Here is a 17,244-nt window from a genome sequence, read left to right as displayed (position 1 = left end):
TGAGTCGTTCTCAATTTAAGTTGAACCCTCTTAGTGAGCCTCCAAGTTTCTGCCCCGTAGGTGAGTACCGGTAAGATGCAGCTGTCATACACTTTCTTCTTCAGCGACAATGGTAGGCTGCTATTCATTATCTGAGAATGTCTGCCATATGCACCCCACCCCATTCTGATCCTTGTAATTATCTCTGCCTCATGGTTGGGATCTGGGGTCACAACTTGGCCTAAGTAGATATATTCGCTTACCACTTCCACTGCCTCGCCACCTATCTCAAACTGCTGTGCTGTCCCGAGGTTATTGATCATTACTTTAGTTTTCTGCATATTAATTTTCAGGCCCACGGTTCTACTCTGTTCGCCCAGTGCGAAAAGCATGCTTTGCAATTCGTCCCCCGAGTTACTTAGCAAGGCAACGTCATCAGCAAATCTGAGGTTACTGAGGTATTCTCCATTAACCCTTACTCCCACCTGTTCCCAATCCAACGTTCTGAATACTTCTTGTAAGCATGCTGGGAATAACATTGGAGAGATTGTGTCCCCTTGTTGTTGTTGTTGAAAGTTTATTGCGACAACATGTACAAGACTGGCTATACAGTTGTCGAGGGGGACGGTCAAAAAGGCTACAGGAAAAAAAAAAAGCCTGACAAGGTGACGTCCCCCTTCCCCCCCCCCCACGTGTTGGCACGACTCTGCGGGAAATGGCACGTACTTTGTGGCAATAAAAATTAACAAAATAATGCACAAAATTAACACATAAAAAATCAGCTTTCAGTTTACAGAAAGACAATAATTACAATGACAATTCCACTAGGAAAAAAACATACACATCAGCTCTCGGATTTCAGGAAACAATGAGTAGAATTCAAGAATTCACAGCAAGAAAGAACAAAAAAACAGTTCTCAGTTTTCATAAACAAACAATAATACAGTACAAGATTTCATACAGCGGAAAAAAAATACCTCAAAGTTTCTAAAAGAAACAAAAAGTTAAAATACACGTTTTTTACTGTAATTCCAAAAGGTACATGTCTAATTAAATTCCTCTTAAATCCTTGTTCAGATTTAGCATCTTGTGCCATGGTTAAAATTGCGGGGTGACTGTTTAAAACGTTAGGAATCTGGTAGCTCAATTTCTGGTGCCCGCAGTTTGTGCGAGTTTTTGGCTTTGTATATATTACCTGCCTAAACCCATATTCATGTGTTCGTGACGTGTATTTTCTGTAAAAGTCATTAGAGTCTGTCTTTATCTGGTGATACATAGTTAAAGAGAGTTTTTTATTTAGAATGTTCATAATTGTCAATACCCGATGTTTCTTAAATAATGGAGAACTGTGGCTGAAGTAGGGTGCATTTTCAATTATGCGTGAGACTTTTTTTTGGAGCCGGTATAGGTTTTCTATGTTTGTTTTCCCTGTTGAACCCCACACTAGAAGGCAGTAGTTAAGGCGAGAATGTACTAGACTGTAGTACAGTTGCATTTTTAACCAAGCTGGTAGTAAATATTTCATCTTATAAATAATACCAATGCACCGGGATATATCCGTTCTAAGTTTGTCAATATGTGGAGACCAAATCAAATTTTCATTGAACACAATGCCAAGAAATTTGTGTGAACTAACTTGTTCAATACATTCGCCTCTGAAATTGAGGAGACCCTGTTGCCCTAAACGTTTGTTGTAAGCTCGAAAAATCATATTTTTTGTTTTTCTTGTGTTTAAATTCAGTTTATTTGTATTCAGCCAAATTGACAAATTTTCAAGCCATAAATTTGTTTGTCTTTCTAGCAGAGCCAGGTCTCTGCCAGAAAAAAAGACGTTTGTATCATCTGCATACAGTATTATATCGGGGGTGAAAGGCAAGTTAACAATGTCATTTATATATAATAAAAATAATAGCGGGCCGAGAATAGATCCTTGTGGAACACCGTACTTAATTTGTCCAAAGTTGGACCTGGCGTAACCAATTTCTGTGTATTGAAGGCGAATATGTAAGTAACTCTTGATTAGACTGAGACAGGTTCCCCTGATTCCGTATGTCTCAAGTTTCTGAAACAAAATATCGTGTTTAATAGAATCGAAAGCCTTTTTAAAATCTAGAAACACTCCTATAGTAAATAATTTTTGTTCAATGTTATCAATAATTTTATCTTTTATATTTAGTATTGCCATTTCAGTTGATTTTTGTTTTTGGAAGCCATACTGTTGTTCGGCGATGATATGGTTAGTTTTACAGAAGCTTAAGATTCGAGTATTGATTACCTGTTCTATTACTTTTGAAAAAAATGGGTAGAACTGAAATCGGTCGGTAATTGTTCATGTCATTTGGATCCCCACTTTTGAAAATTACGGAAACTTTGGCAATTTTCAAAACATCAGGAAAATCACCAGAATTGAGTATCAGGTTGCATATATGTGAAAGTGGCTGACATATATATTGCGCGACTGCTTTTATCGGCTGTATTTTAAATTCATCAATCCCACATGCCCGGCTGTTGTTTAGTTTTTTAATTAAGCTCAGAATTGCTGATTCCGTAACGGGGAACAAAAATATTGAGCCTGCAGTACTAGATGGAATACAATGTTTTTTTCTAGGACTAGCTGTGTGTGTGACCGTAGCAGCACCCGATTGTAAAAAATGATTGTTAAACTTATCTGCAAGCAAACTTCCCCTGCACTGCTCTGCGTCAATAATAATCTCGGAAATAACTCGTCTCTCGCCTTTCGCCATGAGGTTATTAATATTGTTCCAGATTTTTATGGGGTCGTTATAAATGGCTGCAAATGTTTTTTCAAAGTATGCATTACGCGCGTTTTTATTATCTGAATTTAATTTGTTATTCACTTTTTTAAACTGAATAAAAACATCATGATTTCTAGTTTTTATAAATGAAGCAAACAGTTTATTTTTTTCTTTGATTCTCTTAAGGAGACTGCGGTCAATCCATGGTTTCCTTATTTTTTTGTTTCTCTTTAACTCTACATTTGGAAATGCTAAGTTATAATTGTAACGAATTTTGTCTGCGAACATGTTGTAAGCATCTTCAGGATTGGTTGCAAGCAAGACTGGGTCCCATTCGGTCACGGCCATTAATCTCTGAAATATCGTAATATTATTACCATTTATTAATCTTTGCATTGTGGGTGTATTTGTTGCAGTTTGTTTGTATCGACTTGAAAATGGTGTGAAAAAAAGGAAGATTGGCATATGATCACTAACCTTCTGACACCCTTCCTGATAGGTATTTTACTGCTCTCCCTATTGAGGATGATGGTAGCTGTAGACCCACTGTAGATATCCTCTAGTATTCTTACATAATGCTCATCTACCCCCTGGTTCCGTAATGCCTGAATGACTGCTAGGGTTTCGACCGAGTCAAATGCTTTCTCATAATCTATGAAGACTATATATAGGGGTTCAGTATACTCAGCGCACTTCTCTATCACCTGATTGATCGTGTGAATATGGTCCATTGTTGAATAACCTTTACGGAACCCTGCTTGTTCTTTAGGTTGACTGAAATCTAAGGTTGCAGAGATTCGGTTAGCGATTACCTTGGTAAATACCTTGTAGACGACTGACAGTAAGCTGATCGGCCTGTAATTTTTCAAGTCCTTCGTGTCCCCTTTCTTATGGATTAGGATGATGTTCGCGTTCTTCCAAGATTCCGGTACCATTGCGGTCATTAGGCATTGCGTATACAGGTTTGCCAGTTTTTCAAGTACAATTTCTCCGCCATCCTTCAAGAGGTCTGCTGTTATCTGATCCTCACCAGGTGCTTTGCCCCCTTTCATTTCTTTCAAAGCCTTCCTTACTTCTTTGGTCGTTACTGGTGGGATATCTATCTCCTCTGAACTACTGTCTCGTTCAGCATTATCCTGTATGTCCCGGCAACTGTACGGATCCCTATAGAACTCCTCGGCCACTGTGACTATTTTATCCCTATTTGTGATGACATTGCCTCGCTTATCCTTAAGTGCATACATCTGATTTTTCCCCACGCCAAGACGTCTCTTCACTGTTTTCAGGCTACCTCCGTTCTTTACAGCGTATTCGATCCTCTCCATATTATACTTCCGTATGTCAGCTGTCTTACGCTTATTGATTAACTTCGAGAGCTCGGCTAGTTCTATTCTGTCAGCTGCGGTGGAGATTCTCATGGTTTGCCATTTCCTGATTAGATCTTTCGTCTCCTGTGAAAGTTTACCAGTATCCTGTCTAGCCATAGTGCCCCCGACTTCTATTGCATACTCCGTGATGATGCGTGTAAGGTTGTCGCTGGCTTCCTGTGTCGTAAGCTCGGCTTCCTCGTTAAGGGCGGAATATCGGTTCTGCAGCGCGATCCTGAATTCTTCTACTTTACGTCTTACTGTTAGTTCGTTTATCGGCTTCTTTCGTACTAGCTTGTTGCGGTCCCTCCTCAAATCTAGCCTAATTCGAGATCTTACCATACGGTGGTCACTACACCTTACCCTTCCGAGCACTTCCACATCCTGCACGACGCCAGGGTTATCGCATAATATGAAGTCTATTTCATTTTTGTGCTCCCCATTCGGGCTCCTCCAGGTCCACTTCCGACTCTCCCGTTTACAGAAGAAGGTATTCATTATGCGGAGGTTATTCCGTTCTGGAAACTCAACTAGTAGGCCCCCCCTGCTATTTCTACAGCCCAGACCATAGTTCCCAACTGCCTTGCCTCCTGCCTGATTGCCTACTTTAGCATTGAAGTCCCCCATAACTACGGTATACTGTGTTTTTACTTTAGCCATAGCCGATTCCACATCTTCATAGAAGCGTTCCACTACTTGGTCGTCGTAGCTGGATGTGGGCGCGTAGCCCTGTACCACCTTGAGCTTGTACCTCTTATTGAGCCTAATTACAAGACCTGCTGCCCGTTCGTTAATGCTATAGTATTCGTCTATGTTGGCAGCTATGCTTTTATTGACTAGAAATCCCACTCCCAGTTCTCTTCTGTCCTCTAGACCGCGGTAACATAGGACGTGTCCATTTTGTAGCACCGTAAAGGCTTCGTCTGCCCTCATAACCTCGCTAAGCCCTATTACATCCCATTTAATGCCCTCTAGTTCCTCCAATAACACCTCGAGACATGCTTCGCTAGATAAGGTTCGCGCGTTAAACGTTGCCAGGTTCAGATTCCATTGGCGGCCTGTCCGGATCCAGGGATTCTTAGCGCCCTCTGCTGCGTCACAGGTCTGACCGCCGCCGTGGTCAGTTGCTTCGCAGCCGCTGGGGACTTAGGGCCGATGGTTAGTTGGCGTATTCATGGGAGGTTGTGGCCGTTACTACACCAGGGTGGCCAATCCTGCTCTGGTGAGGTAGTGCATTACCGGCAATGGTCGCCGGGGTCAGGCCGCACTCCAAGCCCCTTTGTGCAATTCCATCAATACGCGGATTTTTTTTTAATCCGGTGGGAATTGTCCGGCACCGGGATTCGAACCACGGTCCTTCTGCACGCGAGGCGGGTGTTCTACCTGTACGCCATCGCTGCATCCTGCACATTAACATTAAGGGACAAGAAGAGAGCGGAGTGGGTCAGAGAGCAAACTGGTGTTAAAGACATATTAGTAGAAATTAAGAAGAAGAAATGGACGTGGGCAGGGCATGTAATGCGAAGGCAAGATAACCGCTGGTCATTAAGGGTAACAGAGTGGATGCCTAGACAAGGCAAGCGTTGCAGGGGGCGGCAGAAAGTTAGATGGGCAGATGAGATCAAGAAGTTTGCGGGGATAAATTGGTCACAGTTGGCACAGGACCGAGGTAATTGGAGAATAATGGGAGAGGCCTTTGCCATGCAGTGGGCGTACATAGGCTGGTGATGATGATGATGATGATAACAGGCCTGCTATCGCGGTTGTCGGCGCAACCGTAACAAGCACCGGCCACCCCGATAAAAATTTACACCATCTTCCCGCGAGGGGAACCATGGGGTAGATGCGACGCATCGGGGGTGAACATGCTGCGTAAAATATGGACACACAACAACAATGAACACGCTAACATAACGGAAATGCAACGGAAACCCCCGATGCGTCGCATCTCCCCATGGTTCTCCTCGTGGGAAGATGGTGTAAATTTTGTCGTTCGTCGGTGTCTTGATATTGTCGCATCTACAGCCTTTTCGTCAACTTCAACGTGGTCGTTTGTTAACAACACTGCCGACGATGCAACAAAACGGCAACTTTTGACACACCTCTGCTCCTGAAATGCTGTTACACGCATTATCTGTGATTTGCATTCTGAAATACACCTGTCGCGCGCAACCACAGAGCATGGAGGACAAGCTAAGCCTATCAGAGTGGATCGACTGAAACGCATAAGCAACAAAATGGCGGTGCCCATGAACCGTCGCAGTGTAAACAAATGTCACGTAATACGAACAGACCAATAATCATGGCGCTGGCATGAAGCAATAGGAGAAAAGAGTGCCGATACTGCGTACACTTGTAGTGACACTATGCCGAGTGCAATCGACAAGCCAGCCACACGATGACAAACATTTCATACCCTCTTCCATCACCATTTGTAGTGGTTTACAACAGCCTTGCTGGCGGGACTTTTGCACGGCGGGATGGCCACCAAATGTTTCGGTGAATGATCTGCAGTGATCAGTCTAATGTATGTATCGTAAAAAAGTGATACTAAAATTGTCGTTAGGTCGACCAATGGCAAAAAATTACGGACTCAAGCGATGGTGCACTGAAGACAAGTTTTGCGAGCCTCCTCAACACTGACCACAAGCTCGGAACTGGTACATAGATTGAAAATATGCAAATATGCAAAGTAATGCGGAAGGGGTTTTCTGTTTATGACGATAGCATGCATGTATTGTAAATACCGGAACGCGCACTTCATCTTTGTTATGAAGAAATGTGGAGAAAAAACGAGTGCCATTATTCTCTGTGATGAAGGATGACCAACGGACCATGGGCAAAGTAAAAGTGCATGAATCTCGCGCGTTTGTTTATAACGATTGAGCATATTTTCTTACTAATTTCCTGAAAGAAACTTGGATGGAGTAAAGTTTATTGTAGGAAACAAGCGTGCGGCTATCGGTTTGCTTCTAGCTGAAGCCCATATAACCATAGGAGCAGAAAATTGCGCAATATGTTCTATGAACTACCCAATCATGAAACGTAAATTAAACTCGGCGTAATTACGCTTCGTCTTAGCGCCCAGTTTCCGTACGACGTTCGTCAAGATACCTGCATTAGATTGAGAACTTAAGGCCACTTATCAGAAAGTTGTCTACGCCGCAAAAGGCATTTTGACGCACGCAGTATTCTTGACATTCTAGCCTACAAATGCTCCAACATAATTGCTTTAATGCTCGAGCAGCACGTCACTTCGTATATTTAAACAAAGTTGATCGCTTTGTCACTTTGTTGACCAGCATATCACTTGGTATACTTACACAACGTTGGCCGCAGAGCAAAACGCGGCCGCGAACAGCCCTTAGGCAATGGTCACGCGGCGCCACAAGGGCTGCCACGAATATCGAAAGCACGTCAATGCGAGTGACTAGAGGCGCCTACTAAATAATGAGGGACAGACATGCGCAAATCCCGCATGGCGCCCTAGTTTCGTGAGCCTCTACACGGCGGTCTGTGGCGGCAGATGGCGGAGCAAAGCATATTTGCGTCACTTCGCCTCACACTGCGCACCTCGCACACTTTTGCGGCGAGCATGTGCTTTTATTAGTGACCAATGGGCTGTTTACAGCGTAGACAATACAGAGACAGAGCTGTTCATAGAGGCTTCTCATTCTTGTTCCCAGCAAATGAACAAAAGCGGTTCTCGTTGTTCTATATTTCGTGACACATACTCGTTGGGTGATTGGGGAGAAGTGGGAAGGTTGGTGGGGTAATGAGGCGACTTCACAAAACACAGAACGCTATTAAATGGAGAAATAAGAATTGTAGACTAGTGCATGCGAAGGGACAGCTGAACGTGACGCCCATCATCATCATCAACAGCCCCAATGGTGTAATGCAGGATGAAGGCCTCTGAGTGTCACTCTCATAAAGACCTAAAGTGGATGAAGGCCTCTGAGGATGGGTGTGACGGTGCAAGCCATTCTCCTACGGAAAAACGGCGTGAGCAATTCTTAGTGTGGTCTTTGGATGCCTACATTGAAATGTCCTGCAGCCACAGTAGGTCACGCGCGCCTCACGCAAATTGCCTCAATTTCCAATCTCTCAGCATCATTTTAATGCATTGATATCGAAAATTACAGGATTTGTCTACTTTAAAATTTACGGCATGCCACTGTCAGCATCCTCGTCTTTTCTCAAGGGCCGGTACACAAGAAATCGCACACGTTTTGTCTTTTACGTTTACCATGACACCTACAGCTCCTGAGGTGGCGCCGTTTCCAGAAATCGTTCTAGTGTAACCATTGACCCCAAAAAGTTTATGTGCGTGCGTTTGCGAGAGCCGCAGCAAGGCTATCTCTCTAAGAATGACTTCATGCACCAGAGCGATACTATGACCCCTAACCATCGTTCCAGTGCGCGCCGAGTGTTCGCAGCTGTCAGAACCTGGTGATGAATGATTCGCAGCGAAGAACAGTGGCACACTTTTGCGAGAACAACGATGACGTCTACCCACAATGCCACTGCGCATCGAATACTGACAGCGTACAAAAAGTCGTAGTAGAAGATGCGAAAACAATAACCCCCTGGATATGTTCGTGTAGCCGTGAAACAATGAAGTTTCACACCCGCGGGCGTGAAAATTGTCTGTACTTACATCACCTAATTTCGGCCAGGAATCTATACTTCGAACACTGCGTGGAATCCAAACGCACTTGAGCCTTGCTCTGTGTTCTCCTCTCGGTGACGGTTGTATTTCATTGGGTCTGCTGGCCAGGACCTCATTGAGCACTGGCCAAGCACTAAACCTAAGATATATTTACGCTATCTTCGCCCTATAAATTTACCTCCCTATCAATAAATAAGGAATATTGGAGGCATTCCAAGGAATTGGAGGCATTCCAAGGAATGCCTCCTAAGCGCCAAAATTTTCTGCAACTTCTACCGCTGTTGTTTGCAAGATGACAACTTTCCGCTCACAAACGAAAATTGGGTTGTGAATGAATGAGTTGTCAGAAACGTGGGACGACGTAAATTTCCTATATTAAAAGAATGTACAAGTGTGCTCAAAAAGGGGAGCCTTTTTGACCAACAAAGCTAACTCCAGCAAACTTTATTCAGTGTGAAACCACGCCGCAATACGAAAGTTCCCCCTAAGGCCGAAGCGAGTTTCCTAAATGCGGGAATTTTCTAGGCGTGTAAAAAACAATACTTTATTTATAGTTTTAAACGCAAATAGCTCAGAACGTTTCTGTAAGTCACAAGCAAAGCGTAAGTGCATCATAAGGCGTTTCGAAAGAAAGATCATTTAGGAAGTTCTTCAAGCTTTAACCAAATTCCGTGTCGAGGGTAGGCGAAGACGAATGCAGATCCAATCTCCAAGTCTTGCTCCTGAAAGCATAAAACATAAATGTCTCACTCAACAATGGTGTCACAGATTGCTCGATAATTGAATAAGATATAATTAGCAGAAGCCTTATATGTTCCAATTATCCCAGCTTGCATTTGAAGTAGCCCTCCACTTTACCCAATTTACAATGTCAGCACACACTGTGTTTGTAATGTTCTATTTCTTGCGAAGAAATATTTCTCGTGAGGTCAGTTTCTTTTGTTTAAGAGCACGGTATACGGGGTGCCCAAAATAGACAACAAAGTTTCACTGAAGAAACACGTCAGACCTAGGGTCACCCGATGTTTTTAAACCGTAAGGCTGGCATATCTCGCGGATAAAACGGATCAAATTAACCTAACATGTAAGCCAGCTCAAACCATATTTTGAGCGCTTTTTTGAGTCAGTTACGTCGATTTGTTTAGGGGCTCTTGAAGTTATAATAGGCATCAATCCAAGCATTATTTGACATAGTTCTGTTTGTTACGCCGCCGGCCACGTTGAGTGTAAAGCCGGGGCGGTGATGACGGAGAGTTTTTACTACTGAGTCTACTGATCGCTTTTTTCTGAAGACGTAAATGACCCAAGAAACATATTTTTGAGCGTGTGACAGCAAGCAAAGCCACAGTCCCGCTAGGGTCGCTTCATAGAACTATCCTTCAATGAATACTTAGTCGGTTCCAGTTGTTGCTGTGTGCCTATTGCTTGTATTCACTGGCGAGGCGCGCATGCAGGCAACCGTGTGAGTGCGCCGTCACGCGTTACGTCGGGCTCCGCGGGAATGCGCTACTTGTTCGTGCTAAGCACATGACTGTGTTGCACGTTAACAAACTCTAACACACCCAACGCAAAGTATTCCCACGAGTCCAATGTGCGTGCGAATAATAACATCTCCGTTGACGCCACCGCTGCGAATCGGGTTGAAACGGAGCGGACGGCGCACCTGGGGTTTTTTTTTCGGCATGCGGGCGCAGTGGCCCAAACCGCGTCATGTCCTTTGCGTATCGGCCATTTCTGTCGCCGTTTCCAGAGTTGCCAAGCGAAGAGAATTGACAGCTAAACTTTTCAACGAATATCACCTATACAAACATCAATCGGGGAAGCTATGCACTCAACTACAAGTATGAATGATCGTTTACTGCTATGAGAAACAATGAACTTTTTGTTTCTCGCCTTTCTCGGCATGCGTAAGTTCTGAGCACGTGGAAGCGCGTGCCATTGGTTTCTAGAAAGCCAGGGCATTGTTCCTTTCTTTTGAAAACCTTGCTGTTTGATGTAAAAGCCATCCGCACGGTGAAGCTCGTTTTTCTATATATACAGTAGAGTCTCGATAAAAGGAACTTCAAGGGACCGAAAAAAATAGTTTCGTTTAACAGGAGTTCCATAAGGTGAATGTAGCTGATAGTTTTTTAGAAACCGAGAAAACTACAAGAGGTTTTGGCACAGCATTCACAAACTTGATTTGGCAACAATGCGTCTCGGTGTACTGCCAAATCCATCAATTATTTTTGTTTGAGTCATTGCGACTGCATCTTCATGGAGGCTAGCCGCCCCAACTTTGCGAGAGCTAACGAGCCACCGAAATTGGGAGGCGGCAACGCGGCAATGAAGCGCGACTAGCACCACGATGGCACGGACGAGGCCGCAGGAGCTGAGCCCTGTAATATCGGCTTGTTGAATTGAGACCGAACGACTGGAACAAGAACTGCGGTGTCGCATTTGTTGCGCTGTCACGGCGGACCACTAACGAGACGAGGTTTACGAGGCCAACGAGGCAAAAAAAAAAAAAGAAAACAAGGAGGAAGAAAAAAAGGAGTAACGAAACAGCCCGAACCGTAAAAAGCTGACTCTCCTGCCAATAAGTTTCACAAGAAGTTCCATTTCTAGTTCCGTTTACCCGGTGACGCAAAAATTTTAGTTCCGATTACCGAGAGTTTTTTTACGTTATCTGAATACAAAACCCACCAACATATAGCCTACTGTTCCGTTTAGGGGATTTCAGTTTGTCGAGATTCTACTACATATATATATATATATATATATATATAGCGAATCAGAATAGGAAATGAGGGTCTCGGTGAAAATAAGACAGAAATAAGACTTGGCAGTCAAGAAAACCCCGGAAAGCAAAGGAGAGGGTGTAGTTGGTCAAGATAAAGCATTTGGAAAATAAGAAAGTGGAGAAAAAATGCCCGCCAGGTGGGATCCGAACCCACGACCTCCAGAACACCGGTCTGGTGCGATAAATACTACGCTACCGGCGGGGCTACTTTTGCCTCCACTTTCTGGGGTATTTATGTTCAGGTGTTTTTGTTTCCTGCGCTTGGGGGTGGTAGCCAGCGCCACTCGGACTACTCGGGGTGAAGGGGACCTTCTTTTTAACCCCCGGGCCGTGACTCGAGCGTCTACGACATGCCGAGAGTGGTCGACCAGCGTTGAACCCTCTTAAGCTCCAAATGGCACCAAGACTGCCAGAACAGAGGCCCTCGTTATGCATGTAGCGAATCAGAATAGGAAATGAGGGTCTCGTTGAAAATAAGACAGAAATAAGAATTGGCAGTCAAGAAGACCTCGGAAAGCAAAGGGGAGGATGTAGTAGCTCAAGATAAAGAACTTGGAAAATAAGAAAGTGGAGAAAAAATGCCCGCCAGGTGGGATCCGAACCCACGACCTCCAGAACACTGGTCTGGTGCGATAACCACTACGCTACCGGCGGGGCTACTTTTGCCTCCACTTTCTGGGGTATTTATGTTCAGGTGTTTTTGTTTCCTGCGCTTGGAGGTGGTAGCCAGCGCCACTCGGACTACTCGGGGTGAAGGGGACCTTCTTTTTAACCCCCGGGCCGTGACTCGAGCGTCTACGACATGTCGAGAGTGGTCGACCAGCGTTGAACCCTCTTAAGCTCCCTATGGCACCAAGACTGCCAGAACAGAGGCCCTCGCTATGCATGTAGCGAATCAGAATAGGAAATGAGGGTCTCGTTGAAAATAAGACAGAAATAAGAATTGGCAGTCAAGAAGACCTCGGAAAGCAAAGGGGAGGATGTAGTAGCTCAAGATAAAGAACTTGAAAAATAAGAAAGTGGAGAAAAAATGCCCGCCAGGTGGGATCCGAACCCACGACCTCCACTTTTTTCTCCACTTTCTTATTTTCCAAGTTCTTTATCTTGAGCTACTACATCCTCCCCTTCCCCGCGCGGGGCACCTTGCGTATTCTTGGTGACGGTGTTGGCGACACCGCGGACCCCGAGCCCCCAACATAAACTGTAACCTACCGTGGTGATGTGTTTAAAGGTGAAGGGTAGAAGCCTCAAACGGTGGCCGTCGGAGCCCAGGTCAAGCTCCGGCGGATGGGCTCCCTGTCTGTTTACCAGGCAGGGAGCTCCGGGACCTCTCAGGCTATCAGGGTAAGGTTTGAGAAGAAAGTACCCCCGTCCCCTGCTTTTTTCTATGGTGTATGGAAAATTCAAAACCCCCCCCCCAAACGTGATCGGTCCCTGAAAAGGGGCCGCACCGAAGTATCTTTCCCTCCACTTTCAAGCAGTAGCTTCCCAAAGCCAGACAAATACTCTCGTTTCCTTGTTATCGAATCTCTTGACTCAGCCCGCCCTCTTGCTTCACAATCAGTATTTTTGATTACAAAATACCTTGATGGAATAATTGGGAAAACCTAAAATGCCAAAAAACAACGCACAGGTGAAGTCCTTGTTGAAGTAAAAAACCAGCAGCAGGCAACCACACTTCTTGGTCAGTCGAAAATGGTCGATCTGGACATCAGGGTCACACCCCACCGCAGCCTGAATAGCTCGCAGGGTGTGATCTCTGAGGCAGATCTTCTTAACGAGACAGATGCCGACAGTCTTGAAGGTCTAAAGGATCAGGGTGTCACAGCCGTGCGCCGCATCACGATGCGTAGAGATAATAAGATAATCCCCACGAAACATATTATCCTGACATTCAACTGCTCCTCACTTCCTGACCATATCAACGCAGGGTTCATCCGATGCTCCATTCGTCCTTACATTCCAAACCCGCGCCGCTGCTTTAAGTGCCAGCGGTTCGGGCACGGAACCAACTCCTGCCGTGGTCGTCTGACCTGCGCAAAGTGCGCTCAGCATGATCATCCTTCTGATAATTGTCCATCGTCAACCCTCACCTGCGCCAACTGCCAGGGACCCCATGCCGCCTACTCTCGAACGTGCGAGAAGTTTAAGCAGGAGAAGGCGATCATTAATGTGAAGGTAACTGAGAACATCACTTTCCCAGAGGCGCGGAAGAGGTTCGCCTCTTTCCCTCTGGGGAGGTACGCCGACGCAGCTCGCCGGGGGGCGGAGCGGCGTCTGGTTTCCACAGGGACCCAGTTCAGCGAGTCTGACCTGGTCCCTCCGCCGCCCCCCCTCTGGGTTGCCTCTGGCAGCCCAACCCGCCACCACGCCGCTTGCTGAGGCAGCAGCGGTTGTGGTGGCAACCTCTTCCGTCGGGACCGGTGCCGCTCCCGCCTCTGTCTCCCCGTCCTCCAGTGCGTTGGAGGGTACCGAGTTCATGGACACCACGGGCCCCGCACCGGTTCCCACCGCCACCGCACCGCCCGTGCCACCTCTGGCGGCCCGGACGCCCTCGGCGGTGGCGGCTCAAGCGAAGGGCTCCCGAGGGGGGGCCAAGTCCGGGGGGCCCGGTCCGTCAGGCACCCCTCGGACATCCGACGACGACATGGATGTCGGGCCGTTCCTGCCTGCAACGCAGCGCAAGGAACGTGTCCCGACGCCAAAGCCTCCCGACAAGCCAAAAAAGACGAGAGTCACAGCCCCGAAAGACGACACATAAACAAACACACACACTCCAGTAGCTCTCACACTAAATAATGGGAAGAGAAAACATAATTCAATGGAACTGTAGAGGCCTTCTTAAAAATCTTGACGATGTATACGAACTACTGCATGCTAATCAGCCAAGTGTAATGTGTGTTCAGGAAACACATTTGAATTCCAAGCACACAAATTTCTTGAATAGTTACATGGTCTTCAGAAAGGACAGGGATGGCTGCACACACTCTTCTGGCGGTGTGGCCATAATCGTCCGGAAATCCTTAGCATGCCACCCTGTCACTTTAAACACTATCCTTGAGGCTGTAGCAATACGCTTAATAATATTTAATAGGTTGATAATGGTATGCTCCATATACATCCCTCCTGATGTTACACTTTCGAGTTCTGATGTCGAGGCGCTGGTTGACCAGCTACCCGAACCGTACATTCTAACAGGCGACCTTAATGCTCACAATTCTCTTTGGGGCTCTTCTCGTACGGATGCCCGGGGTCGCCTGATAGAGAGGTTTCTTACATCCTCTGGAGCATGCCTTTTCAACAATAAACAGCCTACATATCATAACATAGGACACAACACATACTCATGTCTTGACTTGGCTATTGGCTCCGCAGTTCTCTTTCCTCTTCTCGAGTGGGGTGTGGGAACTGACCCATATGGCAGTGACCACTTCCCCACCTCACTCACATACATAGGTAAAGGCCCATGCAGTCCATCTTCCCATAATAGGTTCAATGAAACACGAGCTAACTGGAATACATTTACAGAGACATCCAAACTACACCACACATCCATAGGACACCTACACGTTGAAGAATCTACCCAACGCCTCACGGCGCACATCCTCGACGCCGCCGAAAGGTCCATTCCCCACGCCTCTGGTGCCCCGCGCAACCAGCGGAGGCCGTGGTGGAATGAGGACTGTAGGCGGGCGCGAGAGGCCCAGAACAAGGCGTCGGGTATCCTTCGTCGGTACCCCACGTCGGGAAACCTCCTCTTGTTCAAACGGGCCAAGGCGTTAGGAAAACGTGTGCCCCGTGAGGCAAAACGAGAGAGTTGGCGTACATTCATAACATCAATAAACTCCTACACAGACACAAGGAAAGTATGGACACGAATACGCAAACTCAAGGGACAACAAACACACAGCCTGCCTCTGGTCAGCACAACAGGGGACACACTCGAAGACCAGGCTGACACACTCGCACAACACTTCCAACACGTGTCCAGTTCCGCACACTACACAAACACTTTCATGAAGCACAAACAAACGGCCGAAAAGAAGCCTATACTAGATAACAATAGGACAACATCTTCGTATAGCTCAGAGTTTTCACTGCATGAGCTGAGGGCTGCTTTGAGCACGTGTAAACCATCAGCTCCAGGCCCAGACAACATCACATACACAATGATTCAACACCTGCACGCAGACACTCTTCTAACACTCTTACACCTATATAACAAGATATGGCTTTCGGGGCACATTCCAAACTCCTGGAAGGAGGCTATAGTTGTAGCTTTCCTGAAAGAGGGAAAGGACCCGTCGTCCCCCTCAAGCTACCGTCCTATAGCCCTGACGAGCTGCCTGTGCAAGCTCTTCGAGAAGATGGTAAATCGCAGGCTCGTGTACTTCCTCGAGTACAACGGTCTTCTCGAGGGCTGCCAGGCAGGCTTTAGGGTGGGGCGATCGACGAACGATCAACTGGTAGCTCTTGACTCGTATATCAAGGATGCCTTCGCGCATAAGCAGTATTGTTTAACTGTCTTTTTCGACCTTGAAAAGGCATACGACACCGCTTGGCGTTATGGGATCCTTAGTGACCTCAAGTCATTCGGTGTTTCGGGTAACATGTTGAACACTCTTGTTAGTTACTTGTCAGACAGAACGTTTCGAGTAAGAGTTGGTTGTGCACTCTCAAACGTTTACGTGCAAGAAAATGGCGTGCCACAGGGTGGCGTGTTGAGCTGCACTCTCTTCATAGTAAAAATGAACTTTCTTGGTAAGGCGCTGCCACCTACAATCTCTTATTCCATGTATGTAGATGACGTGCAGATATCCTATAAATCATGCAATATATCAATCTGCGAACGTCAAGTCCAGCTTGGTGTAAAGAAACTTGCCGGCTGGGCAGACAAGAACGGTTTTAAATTAAATCCTGTAAAAAGCTCTGGCGTTGTGTTCTCCAGGAAGCGCGGGGTTCATATGGACCCAGACATTACTCTTAATGGCGTGTCGCTTCCTGTGAACAAGGAGCACAAGTTCTTAGGTGTTGTGTTTGACCAGAAACTTACATTCATTCCACACATCAAGGAACTTAAACATAAATGTCTGAAAACAATGAATATACTTAAGGTTCTCTCCCATCAATCTTATGGTTCCGACAAAGAACTCCTACTACGGCTCTATACTGCTTTGGTTGGGTCTCGTTTAGACTATGTTTTACGGGTCAGAGGATCAACGATTCCAAAGGTACAAAAATCGCCGACCCATATATCACACTGCCATATGGCAGTGTGGTATATGGGTCGGCGACTAAAACAGCGTTGCGAATGCTTGACCCAGTGCTACACTTGGGGCTTCGTCTCGCCTCGGGTGCTTTTCGCACTAGCCCTGTCGAGAGTCTGTATGTCGAGTGTAATAAGTGGAGCCTTGAGAACCAACGAACATACATGGACTTGCTTTATGCTTTTAAAATTTCATCACTGAATAATCAGCCTTTTTATCCTGTCTTTAACGACACATCCACATCTCTGCTCTTTGTAAATCGCCCATCCGTTCCTCTGCCCTTTTCACTTAGAGTGAAAGAGCGAGCCTCGGATCTCAGTGCTTCGTTTTTAAATGTGTACAGGTCATCCTTTTCAAACAGTTTACCACCTTGGCAAGTTCGTCCTGTGTCGTGCGACCTTTCTTTTATGAAACTTGACAA

At 45.9% G+C, this 17,244-nt stretch overlaps 1 protein-coding gene and 1 non-coding gene across 2 annotated transcripts in view; both read right to left on the bottom strand.

Annotated features, from left to right (window-relative positions):
- Positions 1 to 9,258: 9,258 nt before the first annotated feature.
- The window catches only part of LOC144138793 (cytochrome P450 3A14-like), a 67,036-nt gene continuing 59,050 nt past the window's right edge, over positions 9,259 to 17,244 (bottom strand). Inside the window, exon 14 of the mRNA XM_077671263.1 lies at positions 9,259 to 9,496. Within this exon, the coding sequence (XP_077527389.1) occupies positions 9,410 to 9,496 (87 nt within the window). The 3' untranslated portion in view covers positions 9,259 to 9,409. The remainder of the gene's footprint in view (positions 9,497 to 17,244) is intronic.
- Trnat-agu (transfer RNA threonine (anticodon AGU)) lies at positions 12,138 to 12,210 on the bottom strand. Its single transcript has one exon. It is a non-coding gene; the product is annotated as a tRNA-Thr (tRNA).

The sequence above is a fragment of the Haemaphysalis longicornis genome, unplaced genomic scaffold (assembly GCF_048455015.1).
Source record: "Haemaphysalis longicornis isolate Haplotype H1 unplaced genomic scaffold, Haemaphysalis longicornis Haplotype H1 scaffold_5, whole genome shotgun sequence".
Lineage (NCBI taxonomy): Eukaryota > Metazoa > Arthropoda > Arachnida > Ixodida > Ixodidae > Haemaphysalis > Haemaphysalis longicornis.
The sequence above is the reverse complement of the archived record's forward strand: the minus strand, read 5'-3'. Positions and strand labels throughout refer to the sequence as shown.